At 44.5% G+C, this 24,734-nt stretch overlaps 1 protein-coding gene across 2 annotated transcripts in view; it reads left to right on the forward strand.

The window, feature by feature from the left end:
• LOC112264633 (trafficking protein particle complex subunit 9-like) overlaps positions 1-24,734 on the forward strand; it is a 322,924-nt gene that overhangs the window by 50,278 nt on the left and 247,912 nt on the right. For both annotated transcript variants that reach the window (XM_024441368.2, XM_042295499.1), the window contains 2 exons: positions 795-880; positions 23,008-23,134. In XM_024441368.2, the coding sequence (XP_024297136.2) occupies positions 795-880; positions 23,008-23,134 (213 nt within the window). The remainder of the gene's footprint in view (positions 1-794; positions 881-23,007; positions 23,135-24,734) is intronic.

Below are 24,734 nucleotides of genomic sequence, written 5' to 3' on the forward strand. Positions count from 1 at the left end.
GCTGAACAAAAAAAAACCTAGGGGAAACACTGCACGTGCTTTGCTTTAATGATCTCTTAAGTCTACTAATAGTAATATAATCCGGTGGTCATTAGAGGATGAACTTGGTTGCCTCTCATTCTGTCAACTGAACTGACCCTGAAACAGATCCTTTACATTTTCCTGAGCAGCTCTCACCGACAACACTTGAATGTAATTGGTTTTTAGTTGCCTCAAATCAACTGTTTCTGCACGGGCTAATGGAATACGAAACAGAATTGACATATTTGCAGAGAGCCAACCAAACAATCTATACAAAAAAAATATATTTCCGGTTTATTTGCTGTATTAACGTCTTGAATTATGAACTTGTCTGTCTGTGCTTGAGGCACCATGGAGTCATTATTTTAATCAAACAATGTTTTTAATTGCAATGTAAATACTCTGGCATCTTGTAAATAAAGCTATAGACTTAACAATCCGTATTTATCCCTGAATCCCATTCACATATTATTACTCACATACACACACAATTATATATTTGTGAGCTATTTTCTGACTTTAATGAACAGACGGAGAGGGGATGACATTGGGGAAAGGTCAGTCGGCCCGATCGAACATACTGTGTGCTGACACCATAGACGTGTGCTGTAGGCTGGGGCTTTAGACCTCTGGACCAACCTAGGCCACACCCACATACTTGTACTCATATTTGTCTGTGTGTTCCATGTACATTTATACACTCTTGCGACGCAGATATGTAACGCATCAGCCTGGTCTGAGATTCACTCGGATGCATTGTTCTACCTCCTCAGAGTTCCAGTGGGTCCAGGGAGAAGTGTGTGAGGTCCAGCTGATGGTCTACAACCCCATGCCCTTTGAACTCCGTGTGGAGCACATGGTGAGTGAAGCATTACTTCTGGATGCTACAACCACGCAATGACTGAGTGAAAGTCCCTGGGAAGATGTTGTCATGGCCTCTCGTGGGGGGTAAACTTTCCTCATCACATTACATTAGGGGCAAGCCATTCAACTGTGATAATGTCTTGTAGTTATCTTTGATGACCTCATTAAAGTCTAGCTAAAAGCCCTGTTCTGAGACTTTTAATGCAGTCATGATGGTACAGGACTGGGCCAGAACAAACTGAGCCATCCTTCTCCCCTGACACTAAGCGCACTGGAACAATGTAGGACACTTGAACCCATGTGGTGCTATTACGGTTTATAGTTCTCATGCTAGCTGTCCTCACTGTCAGTGTAGAGTGCTTCTCTAATAGTAAGGTAAGTGAGAGGAAATACTCTTTCACTCTCCTCTCCATGTTAGTCAACTCTTAAAAAGGCCCATCGCCATCAGAAAGGGAGACAAGTGTAAACATATTGCTTTAAGAAACAATATGTAACTTTTTGGCCGACCCGATCATATTCACATAGAAATGTGTGTTAGAGCTGTCATTCTTATTGAAAGCAAGTCTAAGAAGCGGTAGATCTTTTTATGTGCGCCATTTCAAATCTTCCCGTTCTTAATTTCCAAACAGTTTCAAACAGCTGAAAATGCAATATTTTTGCTTATGGAAAATATATTTCACAGCGGTTTAGATTATAAAATGATTCTCCACACTAACCTTGCTTGTTTTGTCACATAAACTGACATTTAGAATTATATTTTTTAGAATAAGAATTCTAAACTATTAGAATTTTACCAACCAGGAAATGGCGGAGCGATTTCTGCATAGTGCATCTTTTAATAGCTGCTTAATGATCGCAGCCTTTTTAGTCCTCAGCAATTCCATCAAGAACCTTTTTTTAAAGGACTTTACAGCTATACCACCCTCTTCTCCATCGCAATCTATCACTCTATTGGTTCTTCTTCTCTGTCTCTCTGTCACGGATGCACTCAGTCTCACACACTTGAATTGTCTTTCTTGATATCTGTAAAGGTTCATGCTCTCTCAGGATCAGAGATTCCTTTGATTGTTGAATCGAACCTCTTTGCTTCTCGTTGGAAGTGTTTCTTTACGGATGCACTGATGTGGCACAGACGGCATTTGATATGCACAACAATCATCTGACTCGGTCTGTCAGTACGCACACACACACACACACACACACACACACACACACACACACACAGCCGGACTATAACTTCACGAGGCGCTGCTCGCTGTGTGCCGTCTGCTGGAACTGATGCAGCCTTTAATTGGACACTAGAGCGCAAATAGCCATGGAAGGGTGTGTGTGTAATGTCTTGACTGTGCACAATGACAGGAGCCCCAGGGTCTGTCATGTCCGAGGTGTTGCTGTATGCACCTGGATGGGTCTGAGTAATTCTCAATCTCTGGCGTGTCGGAGCAGAACTAATCATTTGTGTGTGTTTAAAACACGTGTTTTGGAGCGGCGGGAGAGTGGATGGTCAAACGGCGATCAGGAATTATTACTTTCTTTGCTGTTGAGGGGGTCCTAGAACTGTCACTTAGCCAGTGAAGAGACACACACACACTCATCATTAGCCACTGACTCACCACCTGCGGATGGATAGATGGAGGTACAGAAGGAGACAGAGACCCCCTCCTGTTCTACTTCTATGGCAGCTGGTCGCTTTAGGTGGTACAGTCCAGCTGTCATGCAGGGTGACCTGGCTTAAACACAAACTGATGTTCATCATGACCTGACCTGAGTTCACACAGTATGTTTTCTTTTCAGTACTTTAGCTGCACTTGATTTGAGGATTCTTGGCACAATGGAACCAACGGAATATCAACTCTCCACCCAGGGCTTTTACTTGTGACTTATAGTTCAATGTCATAACATACTTTCTATGGGCAAATTAATTGAATAGACTATAAAGGAAAGTTTCACATCTTCCTATGCAAAGCATTAGAAACAGTACATTACAGAGAGACAACAGCTACATCGATCTACATCGATCTACAAGCTCACACCCACCAACCCCAATGGAAGTATTTCCATATCGTCCAGAGAGGGTTGCCATATTTTCACCAAGTAGTGGATTTATTTCATTGATTTCTTAAAGGAAGGGTCATCTTTTCCATACGACTACACTTATTCATTTCAGAGAGCCGTCTTGTACTTGGGAGAGGAGAATCGGATTTCCGTGTCAATGCAACACATTTTCTTGCAGGGTGATTTCTGTACATTTGATGTTGAAGTTATTCCTCATTTGGGAAGTTACCCAGAAGGCATATTTCCAGGCCAAGTGGGAAAGGCACCTCCATAATAAAGGTCAGAGTCACAAACATCATGCCAGAAGGCTTGTCATTTAGTACACTGACAAGTACAATGACAAAAATGCATAAAAGTGCCTTCTGTTGTTTCACATCGAGAACCCAATTTCTGATGTTTCAGGGTGATGTCTATGTAACCTCTTGAGGTGTCAGAGTAGGTTGAGGAAGTTGTAATGTAGAAGTCTGTGTCTAGAATTGATGGTTGCTGACACACTATCTTGGCATAGGTCCGACCAGAGACCCTCATCAATTAAAATATTCAAATCAGAATCCCTTCGCTCTGTTGACTTATGTACATCTGGTTTTAGGCGTTGTTGCATTGGCAACGAGTCCACTCTGGATATACATCTATATGAGTCATGGTTGTCATGGTGTTCAATACTTGGAGATGTATCACTCTCTATCAAGAGTGTTTCTGAGAAGGTGTCTTCCCTGTAAATAAGAAAATAACTGATTATTGCATAAGTGATATTTGTCATAAGTACCCCATCTCTATAACAGTGTTCTACATGCCTTATCCCCTTCTCATGCCACTGTTCAACATTTTGGGCAGGAGTCTGTTTTGCCACAGGGGTGTTTTAGGTGTCACGTCTTGTTTCAGACCAAATAACTTCAGAATTTCATACCAAGATCTTACTAAATTGATGGTACAGGGATTGCTCATTTTTGTTGATGCAGTCTTGGGGATCCACTTGTAGATACTATTACTCCCAACCTCTTCATTAAGAGCAAACATTTCCATCTGTGTCCAAGAAAGGGCTGGTTCAGTTTCAATTGAGATGGTTATTAATCTAATTTGCCCTGCCCAGTAATACATCTTGACATTTGGTAGGCGGAGACCTCCTAGACCGTAAGCCCTTATGGTCTTGTTAAGGAACTTAAAGAAACTCTCACGTAGGGATATGTGTAAAGATTGATATAGGTACATCATCTTAGGCAGAACGTTCATCTTTAATACAGCTAATTCGCCCAAATAATGTAAGAGGTAGATCTATCCATCTATTCAAGTCATCCACCGCCTTCTGAACCAAGACAGAGTAGTTAACGCTTGTACAAATGTCTTAAGTCATTATCAACTGTAATTCCTAGATATTTGAACCCCTGTGTCGACCATCAGAAGGGACCTGTTCGTTCACAGATGCTGTAGTCAAAGTGGAAGTATTTCACTTTTGTCCATGTTGACTTTAACCTGATATGGAGCTGTATGAACCCAACAGCGTCTGTAGTTTTCAGAGGGATCCCGAGTCCGTACGGGAGTTGCAGCGATGAGACAAGACTGTAATTACTACCAATTGGATACCACGAAATTGGGGAGAAAAATCAGGGGTGAAAATACCAAAAAATGACAAATTATTTACATTTATATATATATATATATATATATATATATATATATATATATATATATATATATATATATATATATATATATAGAACTCTGGGGGAAAGCCATCGTCTCCTGGTGATTTGCCAGATTGTAGAGAGGAAATTGCCTTTTCCATTTCTGTTTTTATTAAAGGGGCGATCTAGTTTGTTTTGGTCTTCCTGTGTGAGGTGTGGTAGTTCAGTAGTTGACAGAAATGTGTCTATCATTGCTGGTTCCATTCCATCAGAAGTGTATAACTTCAAATAGTATTGTTTAAATAATAATTCATCTCTAATGGGTTGTGAGATACTTGACCGTTCTGTGTTTCAATTACAGTTGATGTTTCTCGAATTCTCCTCAACTTTTATCTGCCAGGCCAAGACTTTGTGTTTTCTCCCGCAATTTATAATATCTTTGCCTAGTTATAAGAATAGCCTTTTCAGTTTTGTACTTAGGGTATTTCAGTGTTTTTATTCAGCAATGAGTGGTATTTATAGACAGATTTTTGGTGTTCTTTTTGAGACTTTTGGTTAATACATGATTCCAAGTGTTATTTCATAGTTTTGATGTATTCACTAATATTCTACAATGTAGAAAATAGTACAAATAAAGAAAACACCTACTCATTCAAGGGTTTCTAAAACTTTTGACCGGTAGTGTATACAGAGTACAAAACTTTTGGGAGAGGACGGACAGTTTGTTTCACAGAACATTTTTATTTGGACAAAATTCTGCCTCTTTCAAAAGAGTTGGGTTTAGGTGCCATCCCTTGAACTCCATCCGGCATCCAAACAGAAAGTGTGAGGGGAGAATGATCTGAGATATAGTTCTGGATAAATACTCAGTTTCCACAACTCTACGGGTTACCTGTGCTGAAAGGAGAAAATAATCAATCCGGGTATGAACTTTCTGTGGGCAGGAGTAGAATGAGTAATCCCTATCTTGTGGGTGGAGCTGTTTCCATGTGTCTTTCAAATTTGTGTCTTTCAAATGTACGTCTTTCATAAATGATAGATTGCGTTTGTCTGACTAAGTCAATGAGGTTGCTTTAGTTGAGGATCTATCCAGAATCGGATCCAGACTAATTAAAGTCGCCCCCAACTAAGAGTGTTACCTGAAGTTCCGTTACCTTGAGGAATATATCTTGTATACAATTATGATAATCAAAATTAGGTGCATATACATTAAACAAAGGTCCAACTTTCAGAATACATTCTGCCATGGGCCACTACATAATATCCCAGATCCCAGTGGTTCAATAATTGTTTTTGTCACACAGAAGGGTAAATTCTTATTAATCAACACAGCTACTCCTGGTGTCTTTGTGTTATATAAAGAGGCAAAGAGCTGTCCTACCCATTCCCTCTAACCTTTAATGTTCTGCCCCTGTTAGATGTGTTTCTTGTATGAACACAACGTCAGTCTATAGCTTTTTCAAGTACATAAGCACTCGTTTTCGTTTAACAGGTCCGTTCAGTCCATTAACGTTTAATGATGTTTGATTTACTATCTTAGCCATATTGTTCAACCATTTACATAAATGTAAATGTCAGGAGTATGTCCAATAAAGGTGTGGGATATTCTATTGCCTATTTTCTGAGAAGCTTGTCGTTAAACACATATTATAAAGGGAAGGTCTCTCTCAAAACACTACTGTAATATAAAGTAAACAAAACACTACTGTAAAATAAAGTTAAAAAAACACTACTGTAATATAAAGTAAACAAAACACTACTGTAATATAAAGTAAACAAAACACTACTGTAATATAAAGTAAACAAAACACTACTGTAAAATAAAGTAAACAAAACACTACTGTAATATAAAGTAAACAAAACACTACTGTAATATAAAGTAAACAAACAATTCCCCTCCTCCACCCCAAATGCTGTTCTTGAACGCCCCCAGCAGAAATCCCCCCTGTAGTGGAGCTACAGCATCACTATTCCTAAATTACATTTCTAACATGAAAGGCAAATGTGAACCTGGAGCTCGAGCCCAGTAAATTAACAAAAATATAGAATTCTTCACCCACCCTTATATGATGAAAGTCAAAAACAGTAACAGGTGTCTTGATCCCAACACACCTAGCTTGACAGGAAGCTAAATATAAGACGTCTTGGCTTAGCCATATGAAAAGGTCTAACAAATCTTATTGACGTTTTAAATAACTTAAAAACAACGTCACTTTGGTAAAAACCTAGTTTGTTTACATGGATATTTGGATCTTACCTTATTGATCTGTCAGTAAGCTATAGTATAATCCATCAAAGCAGTCCAACCAGATATATGCAAGTAATAAGGCAGACTAGTGGGACACAGCCCAGCTAACAGGGAAACAAACCCTGTCCGCTAGCCAATCAACCATGTCCTGAGCCGGTCGCCTGCAGTCCGCGGAGAAAAGGTTGAAGCAGCGCAAAGGGAATGTTCTTGGAGGTCAGTTATTTCTTTCCACCTGGTTGAATTCCTTCCTGCGTTTGACCCTCCCGGGACTCATGTCGGGAAAGAATGTAATCTCCTCCCCGTTGTGTCGGATCACTCCTCCTTGAAATGTTTGGCTACCGTTCGGAGAACTTTCTCTCTGTCCTGGTACCTTAAGAACTGAACGAGGAAGGGTTGTTGGTTCTGATCAGGGGATGGTGACCTGTTTGGCTGCTCGATAACCAAGGGTTAAGTAAAATGTTCTTTGCCCAGTAGGGAGGGGATAATGGCAGCAGAGGGGTCTCACAGCCCTTGCGGAGGCTAGTAATTGTAATGTTGCTTCGCCTACTGTCGTTTTCCAAATGGTCGACCTTATTCATCAGGCATTGGTTGTTTTTCCTCAGTTTCTGTAGTTCCATTCCCTCTAGCTTGTCCTCAGCAGTGCTGATGAACTCTTCAACTTCTTCCATTCGTGTTCTAAGCGTGTTGTTGTCGAACCTGAGATGGAGTTTTTGATTTCAGCCAACTGTGCTGAGATGAAAACGGCTGAGTTTAGCTGTTCCAAGTTAAATTGTGTTGTGAGGGAGTCATTGTCTTTGATCAGTTTGAGGATGTGAGCTAGCCTAGCTTCTTCCTGAGGTCTCATGGTGCCATCTTGGGTTTCCGAGGAGACCATGGTCAGAGGTTCTTTCTCTGTCATTTCTTGGTCTGTTTCGGGTGCTTCCCTTGCCTTTTCCTTTGTCCTGTAGGCACATCAGCACTCTTGGCTACTGTGTAGTAATAGGTAAGTTATAGGATACTTTTGTTTAAGATTTATCTGGAGCTCTCGGTGACGCTTCTTCCTAGCTTCGCTGCATCACGTGACCCCCAATAGGAAATACATATATTTCCATGACGGAATAAAAAAGCAATTTTAGACTGACCAATGTAGTGGCGACAGCAGACTGGGATAGGGAGAGATTGAACATGTCCGTCAACACTCCATGTGCAGACCAGCTTGCTGGAGTGTTTACGGATGTATTCAATCTTCTCTATCCCAGTCTGCTTTCACCACTTGCTTCAATATGTCCACCATTGCTCCTGTACCCAAGAAAGCAAAGGTAACTGAACTAAATGACTGTTGCCCCGTGGCACTCACATGAAGTGCTTTTAGAGACTAGTTAAGGATCATATCACCTCCACCTTACATGACACCTCCACCTTACGCATACCGCCCCAATTGATCCACAGACGATGCCATTGCAATGCTCACTACCCTATCCCAGCTTTCAACACTACAGTACCCTCCAAGCTCATCATTAAGCTCGGGGCCCTGACTCTGAACCCTGCCCTGTGCAACTGTGTCCTGGACTTCCTGATGGGCTGCCCCCAGGTGGTGAAGGTAGGAAACAACATCTCCTCTACGCTGATCCTCCACACTGGGGCCCCACAAGGGTAAATGCTCAGCCCTCTCCTGTACTCCCTGTTCACCATAACAGCTTGGCCAAACACACCTCCAACTCAATCATCAAGTTTGCATACGACACAACAGTAGTAGATCTGATTACCAACAATGATGAGACAGCCTACAGGGAGGAGGTGAGGGCCCTGGGAGTGTGTTGCCAGGAAAATAACCTCTCACTCAAAGTCAACAAAACAAAAGAGCTGATCGTGAATTTCAGGAGACTGCAGAGAGAGCACCCCCCTATTCACATCGACGGGACCACAGTGGAGAAGGTGAAAAGATTCAAGTTCCTCTGTGTACACATCACTGACAATCTGAAATGGTCCACCCACACAGACCGTGTGATGAAGAAAGCGCAACAGACTGAAGACCCTCACTTTTACAGATGCACCATTGAGAGCCTCCTGTCGGGCTGTATCACCTCCTGGTAAGGCGACTGCACCGCCCGTAAAATGCAGGGCTCTCCAGAGGGTGGTGCAGGGGCACACTGCCCTCCAGGACACCTACATCACCCGATGTCACAAAGGCCAAAAAGATTGTGCATAACCCACCTGAGCCACAGCCAGTTCACCCTGCTGTCATTCAGAAAGTGAGGGCAGTATAGGTGCATCAACCACCTGAGCCACAGCCTGTTCACCCTGCTGTCATTCAGAAAGTGAGTTCAGTACAGATGCATCAAAACTGGGACTGAGAGACTGAAAAACAGCTATCTCAAGGCCATCAGACTGTTAAATAGCCATTACTAGCCGGCCTCCACCCAGTACCCTGCCCTGAACTTAGTCACTGTCACTAGCCACCCGGTCACTCAACCCTGAACCTTAGAGGCTGCTGTCCTATGTACATAGATATGGAATCACAGGTCAATTTAATAATGGAACATAATGTTTTACTAATTTCACCTGTGTATTCTACTGTATTCCAGTCAATGCCACTCCGACATTGCTCATAGTAATATTTATAGATCTCTTAATTCCATTCTTTTACTTTTCGATTGTGTGTTTCTGTGAATTGTTAGATACGACTGTACTGTTAGAACTAGGAACACAAGCAGTTAGCTACAGTGGTTCTTCCTTTTAAAAGTTGTGGCGTACTGCAGCACGGCTTGCGGGGTGCCACAGATTTCTATGGCCTGTTATTTAAGTGTCAGCCATTGTTGCCAGAATGACGCAGTTTACCACAATCTGCCACCATCTGCCACAAACGGTCGCGGCATAAGCTCAAAACTTTTAAAAAGGAAGAACCACTGTTCACCCTCTATGTGTATGCCACTTTACCAATCAAATTTGAGGTGATTTTGATTATTATAATTTTTTCTAATACATGCAACTTAAGTTTCATATCAAGAAATTTAGATTTGAAATCTTTTGGACAATCAATCTTGACTGAACCCCATTTTTGCCCGAATAGGATTTTCATAAGAATGGTAAGCTACACTAAACCTTGCAGAGAGCCTATCCAACTGACACTCTTAGAAAAAATACAAACTACTGGAGTGAAGACTTAAAAACAACTCATACTGGCACAAGATGGAGGGAATACTGGAACATAACTAATGAAATTACAGTTAACACAAATGTACACTTAACCCAGTATAAGCTAAGGTATAGACTTTATCACACGAGACAACATGAACTAATTCTACAGCACAATGGCAGTCATGTCTTAAGTGTAAAACTAACAATGATGCAATAATCCATGCCTTCTGGAAACTCTAAAGTTATGGGTGGAGTTAGAAAATTGGCTGTCAGAAGCATTACAATGTACATTTTCAAGACATGGCATATGAGGTTGCAAACTGATAGGTTGGACGATACTTTTCTCGTCAATCATCCTGAAGAAACATATACTTAACTGTAAATCAACCAATCCTCCATTGTTAACACAAGGTCAAATGCTGAAAGTGTGTGGGGGAAGGAGAGAAACAAAATCCGCAGAGAGTGATAGGGGGGTAAGGTGGGTCTGGTCTGGAGTGATGTGGATGTTTGTGTTCGTCTGTCTGTATGTTGTCGTTTGTATGTCTGTTTTATATTGTAAAAAAAAAGAGGAACCAATGGAAAAGTCCCAAAAGTGCAAACCCCATCCATCTGTCACTCCAGGCAGGTCAATCATACTTAAAGTTTTTGAAAGAAATAGTATAGTATTTGAACCCATGCAGGCTGCTTCCTCACCCCATGCCGGGACCATGGAGAGGTGGAGGGGATAGATGGAGAGAGAGGTCAATCCATCCACCTCATGTAAAGTTACTTTTGCCTGTCTGCTTCTTCCAACTCTTTCTGTCACTCACTCACACACACACACACTCACACACACACACACACACACACACACACACACACACACACACACACACACACACACACACACACACACACACACACACAAGGGCACTTTCCTGCCTCCCCGTCTGTCTCGCCTGCTACCAAGGTGACCTGGCTGGCAGTTGGGCAGCCCTTCTTCTCAGTCTCCACACGACTCCTGCATTAGTACCAGCTCTGCTTTGTTCCATATCGATTTACAATTCAAGTGCTGCACTTACTGCCCCCTCTCATTTTCACAGCGGCTGCCAATGCCAACAGGTTTATACCCCCTACCCCCCCCTTCTCATAAACAAATCAATCACACCTTGGATAGGCATGTAGGTGGTTATTTTCATGAGTGGGAAATGAAGTTGTTAGCAAACTTGTATAGATCTCTTAGTTGTTAGATTATGAGTACAGCTAAAAGTGGTATCACTTGGTTGAATGATACTGGTATACATCAGTGGTGGCTGGTGACTTGAAGAATTGAGGGTGGGAGACTCCTGGTATAGGCGCGGAACGCACGGAGACCACAAAGTGTGTTTTGAAAATCAACAAAGACTAATTATTTTAACCCAAAGCATTTAATAAAGACATTTATAGTACAACATTATGGGAAAGGGGAATGAGTGGGGCTACTTACAGTTTTGGGAAGGGATCACAGCAGTGATTGAATGAGGGCATGAGTTGAGGTGTTCAGAGGCTTGTGCAGGACAGGATTTTACTGGGAAGACAAACAATAACAGAATACGCTACACAGTTAGATAAAAGAGCTAAGAATGAGTTAGTCCAAGCAAGGAGTAAATTCACTGATGTGTAATATTGTGTATGTGATTGACTCTACATCCAGTAATGAGAGAAAACAGATAGGGGTACTCAGTGCTTGGAGAGGAAACATTCAATGTGCCAGTGGATGAGCGGGAACATGAGACGTCGTGGCTTCAGTTCATGTCAGGAGAGTTGACGCTGGTAGTGGAGTGGAGTGGTCATCACCTCTTAATCGGGGAACATGAGGGGACTTAGCTGGAAATACAAATAGCAGATACATTCCATTACAGCTGCGCCATCATAGGTTTGGACAATGAGAATCTCTATGAAGTTAAACTCGGACATCTCAAATGTCATAAAGTCAAACACCCACTTGACACATCAAAGTAGCCCAAGAAACGTTCCTGAATAAAGCCCTGATCACCCACATACCTGATGATAACTGACAACTGCAAGCAGACTGGTGGCACCATAGGTCCCAGAGTGGCGGGGCAATTTTTACCCCCCGGGGCATGGAGTTTATCCTCATATGTTACCATATAATTTGACAGTGATTAATCAGTTGTAAAAAGGTTTTGTATGGGCTATGGTGGGACCTGTTTTTCATGATAAAATCACATGGTTTAAAAAAACTCCTGTCCCTGGGGGGGATGAAAACCCTCTCAAACTGCAGCTACCTTATATTTGTTCATATCAATTATATTTAGACTAGATTAGGAGGGGGGGATTTCCTCTACCCAGACACATAGACAACAACAGACAATATAACTCACAGGGCTGAGCTTACTTTATGCGTGTTTGCATCATGTAGGCCTATGCAACTGTAGGCCTTGAGTCTTTTTTTTTTTTTTTTTTTTTAATTTTTTTTTTACATCTGCCATCACGATTATGTTGATTGATTCATTCCAGGTAATCATTTTGGGTGAAAACCTATAGGCAGTCCAGCCAGCCCAATTGTGAATATAATCTACATTTTATCACATTCACATGTTCTCCTGACACACAAATGGACTATAAGTATATAACGTTACCAATTAGTTTCCCTGACCCGATGGACAGCGCACATAGGCTGCATGCAGCTGCTCTTATTAGTAGCCTACAGTTGATCAGACTGAAAAGTTGTCTCGTTTTCGTCCCATACAGCATGTCAGATTTCTAATGTTTAGGTGTAGCCTAGACTGCTGCAACATTTATGTCATGAGTTTTTACTTGTGTCTGTCCGGAGTGATTGTGTTACCATTGTTGTTCAATAAATACCGGAAGAAAGTGCAAAACCTACTTGAGTGGACGGACAAAATGTGCTGCGTCAAACGCTCTAATCTAACGTTTAATGGATGATGCGATGGAACCTATCAAATCATTCGGAACGGTTGTCAACATCCCCGAAAAGATGTTCAGCATGTAAAGCATCGTAACGTGCAATTACAGGCCGCTTGATGATAGGCTCCCTGTTAACCAGCTATACATTTGATAACAGTTGGTATTGAATGCCCTGACCTTTCTTCCTTCTTTATGAAACTGATCTCAGGCAGAGGTCGACCCTCGCTTTTAATTTACCCCAGAGAATGAAAGGGGTCCTTCAACAGAAACTCCATTCTACCATTCGGGTAGAGAACTGCGCACTTGTGCTGGTAGCTAGCTAGCTACTGTTAGTGCAATTTATTTAAATTTTCCTTGCTAACTGGACAAAAATAAAGTTCTAAACCCAAGAAAACAATTTATAATATACCTCCATATCCTGTAATTTTTAAAAACAAATTTGAATTGAATAATGTCCCAAAAATGCTTAACGATCACTATTCACTCTTAATCGCTATCCAACCATGTCAACAAGCTTCTCAACACATAGAACCCCCATAATGCTCTGTGGCACAATCTCAATACAACTCAATAGATTCATTCTCTGATCCTAATTCTATGATTGGATGGACATGTCATCTCACACTGTAAAAGCTTTGATTGGTTGGAGGGCGTCCTCCGGAAGTGGTCATAATTTCCATGTAGTTCTATGGAAGGGGGTGAGTCCTACAAGCCTCCTAGGTTTTGTATTGAAGTCGATGTAGCCAGAGGAGGACGGAAGCCAGCTGTCCTCCGCTAGCCTAGACAGTGCTGTTGAAGTTACTGGAGACCTTCATTGCGAACAGTGTATTTTAACCAAGGAGAACATTACCTGCCCCAATGCATAGTGCCAACTGTAGAGTTTGGTGGATGAGGAATGGGGCTGTTTTTCATGGTTCGGGCTAGGTCCCTTAGTTCCAGTGAAGGGAAATCTTAACACTACAGCATAGAATGGCATTCTAGACAATTCTGTGCTTCCAACTTCGTGGCAACATTTTGGGGAAGGCCCTTTGCTGATTCAACATGACAAAGCCCCTGTGCACAAAGCGAGGTCCATACAGAAATGTTTTTTCAAGATCGGTGTGAAAGAACTTGAATGGCCTGCACAGTACCCTGACCTCAACTCCATTAAACACCTTTGGGATGCCCAACCTCACTAATGCTCTTATGACTGAACGGAAGGAATTCCCTGCAGCAATATACCAACATCTATCGCAAAGCCTTCCTACAAAACATTAAGAATACCTGTTCTTTTTATGACAGACTGATCAAGTGAATCCAGGTGAAAGCTATGCTCCCTTATTGATGTCACTTGTTAAATCCACTTTAAATCAGTGTAGATGAAGGGGAGGAGACAGGTTAAAGAATTATTTTTACATTTTGAGGGAATTGAGACATGGATTGTGTTTGTATGCCATTCAGATGGTGAATGGGCAAGACAAAATATTTAAGTGACTTTGAACGGGGTATGGTAGTAGGTGCCAGGCATGTTGGGTTGTGTCAAGAAACTGAAACGCTGCAGGGTTTTTCAGCCTCAACAGTTTTCTGTATGTATCAAGAATGGTCCACCCACCCAAAGGTCATCCAGCCAACTTGACACAACTGTGGTAAGCATTGGAGTCAACATGGGCCAGCATCACTGTGGAACACTTTCGACACCTTGTAGAATCCATCCATGTTTGGTATACTCAGTGTATACTGAGTTTGTACAGTACCAGTCAAACGTTTGGACACACCGACTCATTCAAGGGTTTTTCTTGATTTTTACTATTTTATCATTTGTAGAATAATAGTGAAGACATCAACACGATGAAATTACACATATGGAGTCATGTAGGAACCAAAAAATAGATATATTTGAGATTCTACAAAGTAGCCACCCTTTGCCTTGATGACAGCTTTGCACACTCTTGGCATTCTCTCAACCAGCTTCATGAGGTAGTCATCTGTAATGCATTTATATTAACATGTGTGCCTTTGTTAAAAGTTAATTTGTGGAATTTCTTTCCTTCTTAATGCGTTTGAGCCAGTCAGTTGTGTTGTGACAAGGTAGGGGTGGGACACAAGGTAAAAAATGTATTTTTGGTAAAAGACCAAGTCCATATTATGCCAAGAACAGCTCAAATAAGCAAAGAGAAATGACAGTCCATCATTACTTTAAGATGGTTAGTCAATACGGAGCATTTCAAGAACTTTGAAAATGTTTCAAGTGTAGTCACAAAAACCATCAAGCGCTATGATGACTCTGGCTCTCATGAGGACCATCACAAAACAATGTTTCACAGAGATCAAGTAACAGACACATCGCAACATCAACTGTTCAGAGGAGTCTGTGTGAATCAGGCCTTCATGGTCGAATTGCTGCAAAGAAACCACTACAAAAGGACACCAACATGAAGAAGAGACTTGCTTGGGCCAAGAAACACGAGCAATGGACATAAGACTGGAGGAAATCTGTCCTTTTGGTCTGATGAGTCCAAATTTTAGATTTTTTTGTTCTAATCGCCATGTTTTTGTGAGACGCAGAGTAGGTGAACGGATGATCTCTGCATGTGTGGTTCCCACCGTGAAGCATGGAGGAGGTGGTGTGATGGAGTGGAGGTGCATTGCTGGTGACACTGCCAGTGATTTATTTAGAATTCAAGGCACACTTAACCAGCATGGCTACCACAGCATTCTGCAGCGATACGCCATCCCATTTTGTTTTTTTCCTGGACAATGACACAAAACACACCTCCAGGCTGTGTAAGGGATATTTTACCAAGGAGAGCGATGGATTGCGCCATCAGATCATCTGGCTGCTTCAATCACCCGACCTCAACCCAATTAAGATGGTTTGAGAGAATGCCAAGAGTGTGCAAAGCTGTCATCAAGGCAAAGGGTGGCTACTTTGAAGAATCTCAAATTTAACTTGCATGTAAAATATACTTTTTTTGGTTTCTACATTTTTCCATATGTGTTCTTTCATAGTTTTGAGGTCTTCACTATTATTCTACAGTGTAGACCCAGTGTAGACCCAGTGTAGACCCAGTGTAAACCCTTGAATGAGTAGGTGTGTCCAAACCTTTGACTGGTACTGTACATGTATACCACTGGAGGATCCACAGAGGAGGCAAGGGAGGACCATCCACCTCAGTGAATTTTTTTATTTTTTTATAGTGAAAAAGGATAAAAAGTTATCCTTTTTTAGATAGGAATATATTTAGTATAGTTTTATGTCACTGAAGAGCTCAGTGACTTTCAACATAGCACCGTCAAAGGATGCCACCTTTCCAACTAATACGTTTGTCAGATTTCTGCCCTGCTAGAGCTGCCAACTGTACGTGCTGTTATTGTGAAGTGGAAACTTTTAGGACCAACAATGCCTTAGCCATGAAGTGGTAGGCAACACAAGCTAACAGAACGGGACCGGCGAGAGCTGAAGTGCGAAGCATGTAAAAATGGTCTATCCTCGGTTGCAACACTGACGACCGAGTTCCAAACTGGAAGATGGTGTGTATATTTATATATATATATCACACAGGTCAGGTCAGTTAGGATCACCACTTTATTTTAATAATGTGAAATGTCAGAATAATGGTAGAGAATTATTTATTTCAGCTTTCATTTCTTTCATCACATTCCCAGTGGGTCAGAAGTTTACATAAACTTAACTAGTATTTCGTAGCATTGCCTTTACATTGTCTAACTTGGGTCAAATGTTTTGGCTAGCCTTCTACAAGCTTCCCACAATAAGTTGGCTGAATTTTGGCCCATTCCTCCTGACAGAGCTGGTGTAACAGAGTCAGGTTTGCAGGCCTCTTTGCTCACATGCTTTTTCAGTTCTGCCCACAAATGTCCTATAGGATTGAGGTCAAGGCTTTGTGATGGCCACTCCAATACCTTGACTTAGTTGCCATTTTGCCACAACTTTGCATGTATGCTTGGGGTCATTGTCCATTTGGAAGATCCATTTGCGACCAAGCTTTAACTTCCTGACTGATGTCTTGAGATGTTGCTTCAATATATTCACATCATTTTCTGCCTCATGATGCCATCTATTTTGGGAAGCGCACCAGTCTGTCATGCAGCAAAGCACCCCCACAACATGATGCTGCCACCCCCCGTGCTTCACGGTTGGGATGGTGTTCTTCGGCTTGCAAGCCTCCCCCTTTATCCTCTGAACATAATGATGGTCATTCTGGCCAAACAGTTCTATTTTTGTTTCATCAGCCCAGAGGACATTTCTCCAAAAAGTACGATCTTTGACCCCATGAGCAGCTGCAAACTGTAGTCTGGCTATTTTATGGCAGTTTTGGAGCAGTGGCTTCTTCCTTGCTGGGCGACCTTTCAAGTTATGTCGATATAGGACCTGTTTTACTGTGGATATAGATACTTTTGTACCTGATTCCTCCAGCATCTTCACAAGGTCCTTTGCTGTTGTTCTGGGATTGATTTGCACTTTTCGCACCAAAAGTGCATTCATCTCTTGGAGACAGAACGCTTCTCCTTCCTGAGTGGTATGACGGCTGCGTGGTCCCATGGTGTTTATACTTGCGTACTATTGTTTGTACAGATGAACGTGGTACCTTCAGGCGTTTGGAAATTGCTCCCAAGGATGAACCAGACTTGTGGAGGTCTACAATTGTTTTTGATTTTCCCATGATGTCAAGCAAAGAGGCACTGAGTTCGAAGGTAGGCCTTGAAATACATCCACAGGTACACTTCCAATTGACTGAAATATTTTCAATTAGTCTATCAGAAGCTTCTAAAGCCATGACATCGTTTTCTGGAATTTTCCAAGCTGTTCAAAGACAGTCAACTTAGTGTATGTAAACTTCTCACCCACTGGACTTTTGATGCAATGAATTAGGGAGGTTGTCTCAGGTCCCGGTAAAAATAATCCGTCAATAAAAATTGTTGGAAAAATTACTTGTCATGCACAAAGTCGATGTCCTAACCGACTTGCCAAAACTATAGTTTGTAAAACATGAAATTTGTGGAGTGGTTGAATTATTTTTATTTATATATATATATATATATAATGTTATACTTGTGAAGTACTGTATTTCATTTGAACTTTAGTGTTCAAGGATGGAAGACTCTAACAATTAAGACAGATGTAGATAATTTAGTTTGTAAAATGAGAAACTATAATTAATCATTCATATTTGGGAGGCTGCTGCTCAAACTAGCCAATGTATTCACTATCTGGCTGTGGAGTAGGCTCTCTAGTCTAGACAAACATTCTGAAGGAAAGGTTACTGTAAGTGATTATGATGTGTCTTTGTTTCCTCTCAGAGATGGCTCATTGGTGTCTGTCTGTTAATATTGTTTACTACATTAGTTTTTTTTCCCTCTGCAATTGATGAATCAATATACTGCTGGTTTCATCTCATTCCAGTGTTAATCACTGCATCGTAATGGCAAAGGAAATGAAACTATTGGAAATAATCTATCCATCCGTCCATCTCCACATCATTAGCAATAGCGAGCCAGGGCTGATTTAACCTTTTCAAGGATGGATGCAAATGAGTTATTTCCAATAGGTTAACTTTTATTTTTCTTATCCAGTACAGGGGTGTAGTCTTTTTCTCTCTCTGTAAAGCAGCAAGAGGAATGCCTTTGTAAAGGACTATCATGCCACCACAGAGGCTCTGTGACTGGAGACACACTTCAACCTCCCAAGTGAAGTCGCGTTTGCAACTTGATAAAAAGGGATTGATGGTGTCTTTCATGACGTTGGGCAGCCAGCCTACTGACCAGAGACTTGACCACCAGTTTGTGTAAATAGAGTATAAGCAGCATCTCCATATACACTGGTCAACGTTCTTGGTTTTATATAGGACATCTTGAATGACAGATTACACATTCAAAGTCACCCAGTTGTCTGGGTTGAGAACCCAAGTCAGCGTATTCAGATCGTTGACTTATTTCCTTTCTCTCATTGTAGACTTTGAAGGCTGGCAATGGTAGAATACTACAGTTTAAGTGATAGTTGTTAAACTAGCATATTCCTCTGTTGGAGATAGTGGAGTCGAACGCAACTCTACCTTCTCTGTGACTGTGTAGGACACCTTTCCAATCTCCCCTCCTCTCCTCCTCCGGCAGAGCAGACAGCCTTCCATTTACACTGTTTCCTTTTGTGTGTGTGTTTGAAGTTTCCTCTTCTCTCTCTCATACGGTGAGAACCATCAGTTTTCTCTGTGGGAGATGGCGGTGCCAGCTGGGGCTGATCTCATCTCCAGGATATCGGGGCAAGGTGAGGGTGATGGATTTCTGAAGACACTGGGAACTCTTCCCACCCACCCTCCCTCCCACCACAGCACTGTGGTACCGGGACCTGAGACAACCTCCCTCCCACTACGGCACTGTGGTACCGGGACCTGAGACAACCTCCCTCCCACCACAGCACTGTGGTACCGGGACCTGAGACAACCTCCCTCCCACCACAGCACTGTGGTACCAGGACCTGAGACCACCTCCCTCCCACCACGGCACTGTGGTACCGGGACCTGAGACAACCTCCCTCCCACCACAGCACTGTGGTACCAGGACCTGAGACCACCTCCCTCCCACCACGGCACTGTGGTACCGGGACCTGAGACCATCTCCCTCCCACCAGATCACTGTGGTACCGGGACCTGAGACAACCTCCCTCCCACCGCGGCACTGTGGTACAGGGACCTGAGACCACCTCCCTCCCACCACAGCACTGTGGTACCAGAACCTGAGACAACCTCCCTCCCACCACAGCACTGTGGTACCGGTACCTGAGACAACCTCCCTGCCACCAGATTACTGTGGCACCGGGACCTGAGACAACCTCCCTCCCACCACGGCACTGTGGTACCGGGACCGGAGACAACCTCCCTCCCACCACAGCACTGTGGTACCGGGACCTGAGACCATCTCCCTCCCACCACGGCACTGTGGTACCGGGACCTGAGACCACCTCCCTCCCTCCACGGCACTGTGTTACTGGGACCTGAGACAACCTCCCTCCCACCACGGCACTGTGTTACTGGGACCTGAGACAACCTCCCTCCCACCACGGCACTGTGTTACTGGGACCTGAGACAACCTCCCTCCCACCACGGCACTGTGTTACTGGGACCTGAGACCACCTCCCTCCCACCAGATCACTGTGTTACTGGGACCTGAGACCACCTCCCTCCCACCACGGCACTGTTACTGGGACCTGAGACCACCTCCCTCCCACCACGGTACTGTTACTGGGACCTGAGACCACCTCCCTCCCACCACGGCACTGTGTTACCGGGACCTGAGACAACCTCCCTCCCACCATGGCACTGTGTTACTGGGACCTGAGACAACCTCCCTCCCACCACGGCACTGTGTTACAGGGACCTGAGACAACCTCCCTCCCACCAGATCACTGTGGTACCGGGACCTGAGACAACCTCCCTCCCACCACAGCACTGTGGTACCGGGACCTGAGACAACCTCCCTCCCACCACAGCACTGTGGTACTGGGACCTGAGACAACCTCCCTCCCACCAGATCACTGTGTTACTGGGACCTGAGACAACCTCCCTCCCACCAGATCACTGTGGTACCGGGACCTGAGACAACCTCCCTCCCACCACAGCACTGTGGTACCGGGACCTGAGACAACTTCCCTCCCACCACAGCACTGTGGTACTGGGACCTGAGACAACCTACCTCCCACTACGGCACTGTGTTACTGGAACCTGAGACCACCTCCCTCCCACCACAGCACTGTGGTACTGGGACCTGAGACAACCTCCCTCCCACCACAGCACTGTGGTACTGGGACCTGAGACAACCTCCCTCCCACCAGATCACTGTGTTACTGGGACCTGAGACAACCTCCCTCCCACCAGATCACTGTGGTACCGGGACCTGAGACAACCTCCCTCCCACCACAGCACTGTGGTACCGGGACCTGAGACAACTTCCCTCCCACCACAGCACTGTGGTACTGGGACCTGAGACAACCTACCTCCCACTACGGCACTGTGTTACTGGAACCTGAGACCACCTCCCTCCCACCACAGCACTGTGGTACTGGGACCTGAGACAACCTCCCTCCCACCAGATCACTGTGGTACCGGGACCTGAGACAACCTCCCTCCCACCACAGCACTGTGGTACCGGGACCTGAGACAACCTCCCTCCCACCACAGCACTGTGGTACTGGGACCTGAGACAACCTCCCTCCCACCAGATCACTGTGGTACCGGGACCTGAGACAACCTCCCTCCCACCACAGCACTGTGGTACCGGGACCTGAGACAACTTCCCTCCCACCACAGCACTGTGGTACTGGGACCTGAGACAACCTACCTCCCACTACGGCACTGTGTTACTGGAACCTGAGACCACCTCCCTCCCACCACAGCACTGTGGTACTGGGACCTGAGACAACCTCCCTCCCACCAGATCACTGTGGTACCGGGACCTGAGACAACCTCCCTCCCACCACAGCACTGTGGTACCGGGACCTGAGACAACCTCCCTCCCACCACAGCACTGTGGTACTGGGACCTGAGACAACCTCCCTCCCACCAGATCACTGTGTTACTGGGACCTGAGACAACCTCCCTCCCACCAGATCACTGTGGTACCGGGACCTGAGACAACCTCCCTCCCACCACAGCACTGTGGTACCGGGACCTGAGACAACTTCCCTCCCACCACAGCACTGTGGTACTGGGACCTGAGACAACCTACCTCCCACTACGGCACTGTGTTACTGGAACCTGAGACCACCTCCCTCCCACCACAGCACTGTGGTACTGGGACCTGAGACAACCTCCCTCCCACCAGATCACTGTGGTACCGGGACCTGAGACAACCTCCCTCCCACCACGGCACTGTGTTACTGGGACCTGAGACAACCTCCCTCCCACCAGATCACTGTGGTACCGGGACCTGAGACCACCTCCCTCCCACCACGGCACTGTGGTACTGGGACCTGAGACCACCTCCCTCCCACCACGGCACTGTGTTACCGGGACCTGAGACCACCTCCCTCCCACCAGAACACTGTGTTACTGGGACCTGAGACCACCTCCCTCCCACCAGAACACTGTGTTACTGGGACCTGAGACAACCTCCCTCCCACCACGGCACTGTGTTACTGGGACCTGAGACAACCTCCCTCCCACCACAGCACTGTGTTACTGGGACCTGAGACCACCTCCCTCCCACCACAGCACTGTGTTACTGGGACCTGAGACCACCTCCCTCCCACCAGAACACTGTGTTACTGGGACCTGAGACCACCTCCCTCCCACCACGGCACTGTGTTACCGGGACCTGAGACCACCTCCCTCCCACCAGAACACTGTGTTACTGGGACCTGAGACCACCTCCCTCCCACCAGAACAATGGGAGGCTTGGTTTCAATAATCCAGTGTTCTCCTGTCCTTTAACAGTGTCCAATCTCCGGTCCTCCAGAACCCCCCACAGTACACATTTTTGTTGTTGCCCTAGACATTCAACTTGTCAAGGGCTTGATGATTAGTTTACAAGTAGAATCAGGTGCTACAATGAAATGTGTGCTGTTGTGGGTACTGGAGAACAGGTGTTGGGAAACACTGGGTTTCAATACTCTAAAGTTGCTTCCTTTCCTCCTCTCCTTTCCTTCATCTGAACTTCTGATGGGAACATTGCAGAAACTGCCGCCCACCACAGCACTGGGACACTTGTGGGTTTTCTCTCTCATCATGTCACATTAGAACAGTGGAATCTGATTCATTAGATGCACTTGATTTAGTTAAAAAGCAAAGGGAACTTTTATCAAGTCAGTTGTGACTGTGTGACTTTGACAGGTGTCTGTGCGCTTCAATAATATCACCATTTTAGTTCAGAGCGACTTAGATATCCTGCTGTCCCCATTGAACCGTTGCCGCATGCTCAAAGTCTCCGTTTGTGTTTAATTAATAGGGCCACATTTCGAAGTAGAACCCGTCTTTTGACACTTTGATAACATAGCATCAAGTCATTTTAATGAAGCTCCACTGATAACATGAATTTTAATGAACTGCGTCGTATCTCATCAAGCTAAATAATTGATGCACTTTGAGTGCAGTCACGATTAGTTTTGTTATGAATTATGCCCAACAGTAACCTGATTTGAAACGTATTTCCTCTGACTGATCTGTTGTCCTCTGTCCTCTCCAGGGTTTGCTGACATCGGGTGTTGAGTTTGAGGCCCTGCCTGCTGCCCTGTCCCTGCCTGCTGAGTCTGGGCTCTACCCAGTCACCCTGGTGGGGGTCCCACGCACCGCAGGCAACATCACCGTCAACGGTGAGTCCAGCACAACTTTACCCTTCCCACATGTGACACTCTGTAAAAAATGAACACTCCTTACACAGGAAAGGTCGTCATTGAAGTGGAAATAGCTTCCTCCCTGAAAATGTACTTTCACGAAATACGAAGGTAACCTGTTAATTTAATCCAAATAATGGTTATTATCAATCATTTTGGGTCTAGTCATGTGCAGATGTTTCACAAAAAATGTAAAAACATTGGGATGTGTGCCATGATGACAGACGCCAGGCAGACAGACGCCAGGCAGACAGACGACAGAACGTTTTCCCCATATTCTCTGAGGATAAGCGACATGTCAGTTAATCGCATCTCTGTTAACCTCAGCAGCGTGGGACGAGGATAGCTTTAAATAGTATGATCTACATAGTCATTTAGTCTTCATTTTACACCACAGTAATTGCCTGTAATGTTGTCGCCATGGTTAAGACAAGAGGCTTGGTTATCTTTCTTCAGAAGATGGGGGGGTTAATAGAGGTGTGTGTGTGTGTGTGTGTGTGTGGGGGGTTAATAGAGGTGTGTGGGGGGTTAATAGAGGTGTGTGGGGGGTTAATAGAGGTGTGTGGGGGGTTAATAGAGGTGTGTGTGTGTGGGGGGGGGGTTAATAGAGGTGTGTGTGTGGGGGGTTAATAGAGGTGTTTGTGTGGGGGGTTAATAGAGGTGTGTGTGTGTGGGGGGTTAATAGAGGTGTGTGTGTGTGGGGGGTTAATAGAGATGTGTGTGTGTGTGGAGGGGTTAATAGAGGTGTGTGTGTGGGGGGGTTAATAGAGGTGTGTGTGTGTGGGGGGTTAATAGAGGTGTGTGTGGCGGGGGTTAATAGAGGTGTGTGTGTGTGTGTGGGGGGTTAATAGAGGTGTGTGGGGGGTGAATAGAGGTGTGTGTGTGTGGGGGTTAATAGAGTTGTGTGTGTGGGGGGGGTTAACAGAGGTGTGTGTGTGGGGGTTAATAGAGGTGTGTGTGTGGGGGGGTTAATAGAGGTGTGTGTGTGGGGGAGGTTAATAGAGGTGTGGGGGTTAATAGAACTGTGGGGGGTTTAATAGAGGTGTGTGTGTGGGGGGTTAATAGAGGTGTGTGTGTGGGGGTTAATAGAGGTGTGTGTGTGGGGGTTAATAGAGTTGTGTGTGTGGGGGGTTAATAGAGGTGTGTGTGTGGGGGATTAATAGAGGTGTGTGGGGGTTAATAGAGGTAGGTGTGTGGGGGGTTAATAGAGTTGTGTGTGTGGGGGTTAATAGAGGTGTGTGTGTGGGGGATTAATAGAGGTGTGGGGGGTTAATATAGATGTGTGTGTGGGTTGATAGAGGTGTGTGTGTGTGTGGGGGGTTAATAGAGTGTGTGTGTGGGGGGGGTTAATAGAGTGGTGTGTGTGTGTGGGGGGTTAATAGAGGTGTGTGTGTGGGGAGGGTTAATAGAGGTGTGTGTGTGTGGGGTTAATAGAGAGTGTGGGGGTTAATAGAGAGTGTGGGGGGTTAATAGAGGTGTGTGTGTGGGGGGTTAATAGAGGTGTGTGTGTGTGTGTGTGTGTGGGGGTAATAGAGGTGTGTGTGTGTGTGTGGGGGGGGTTAATAGAGGTGTGTGTGTG

Source organism: Oncorhynchus tshawytscha, linkage group LG13 (genome assembly GCF_018296145.1).
Source record: "Oncorhynchus tshawytscha isolate Ot180627B linkage group LG13, Otsh_v2.0, whole genome shotgun sequence".
In the NCBI taxonomy this organism is placed as follows: domain Eukaryota; kingdom Metazoa; phylum Chordata; class Actinopteri; order Salmoniformes; family Salmonidae; genus Oncorhynchus; species Oncorhynchus tshawytscha.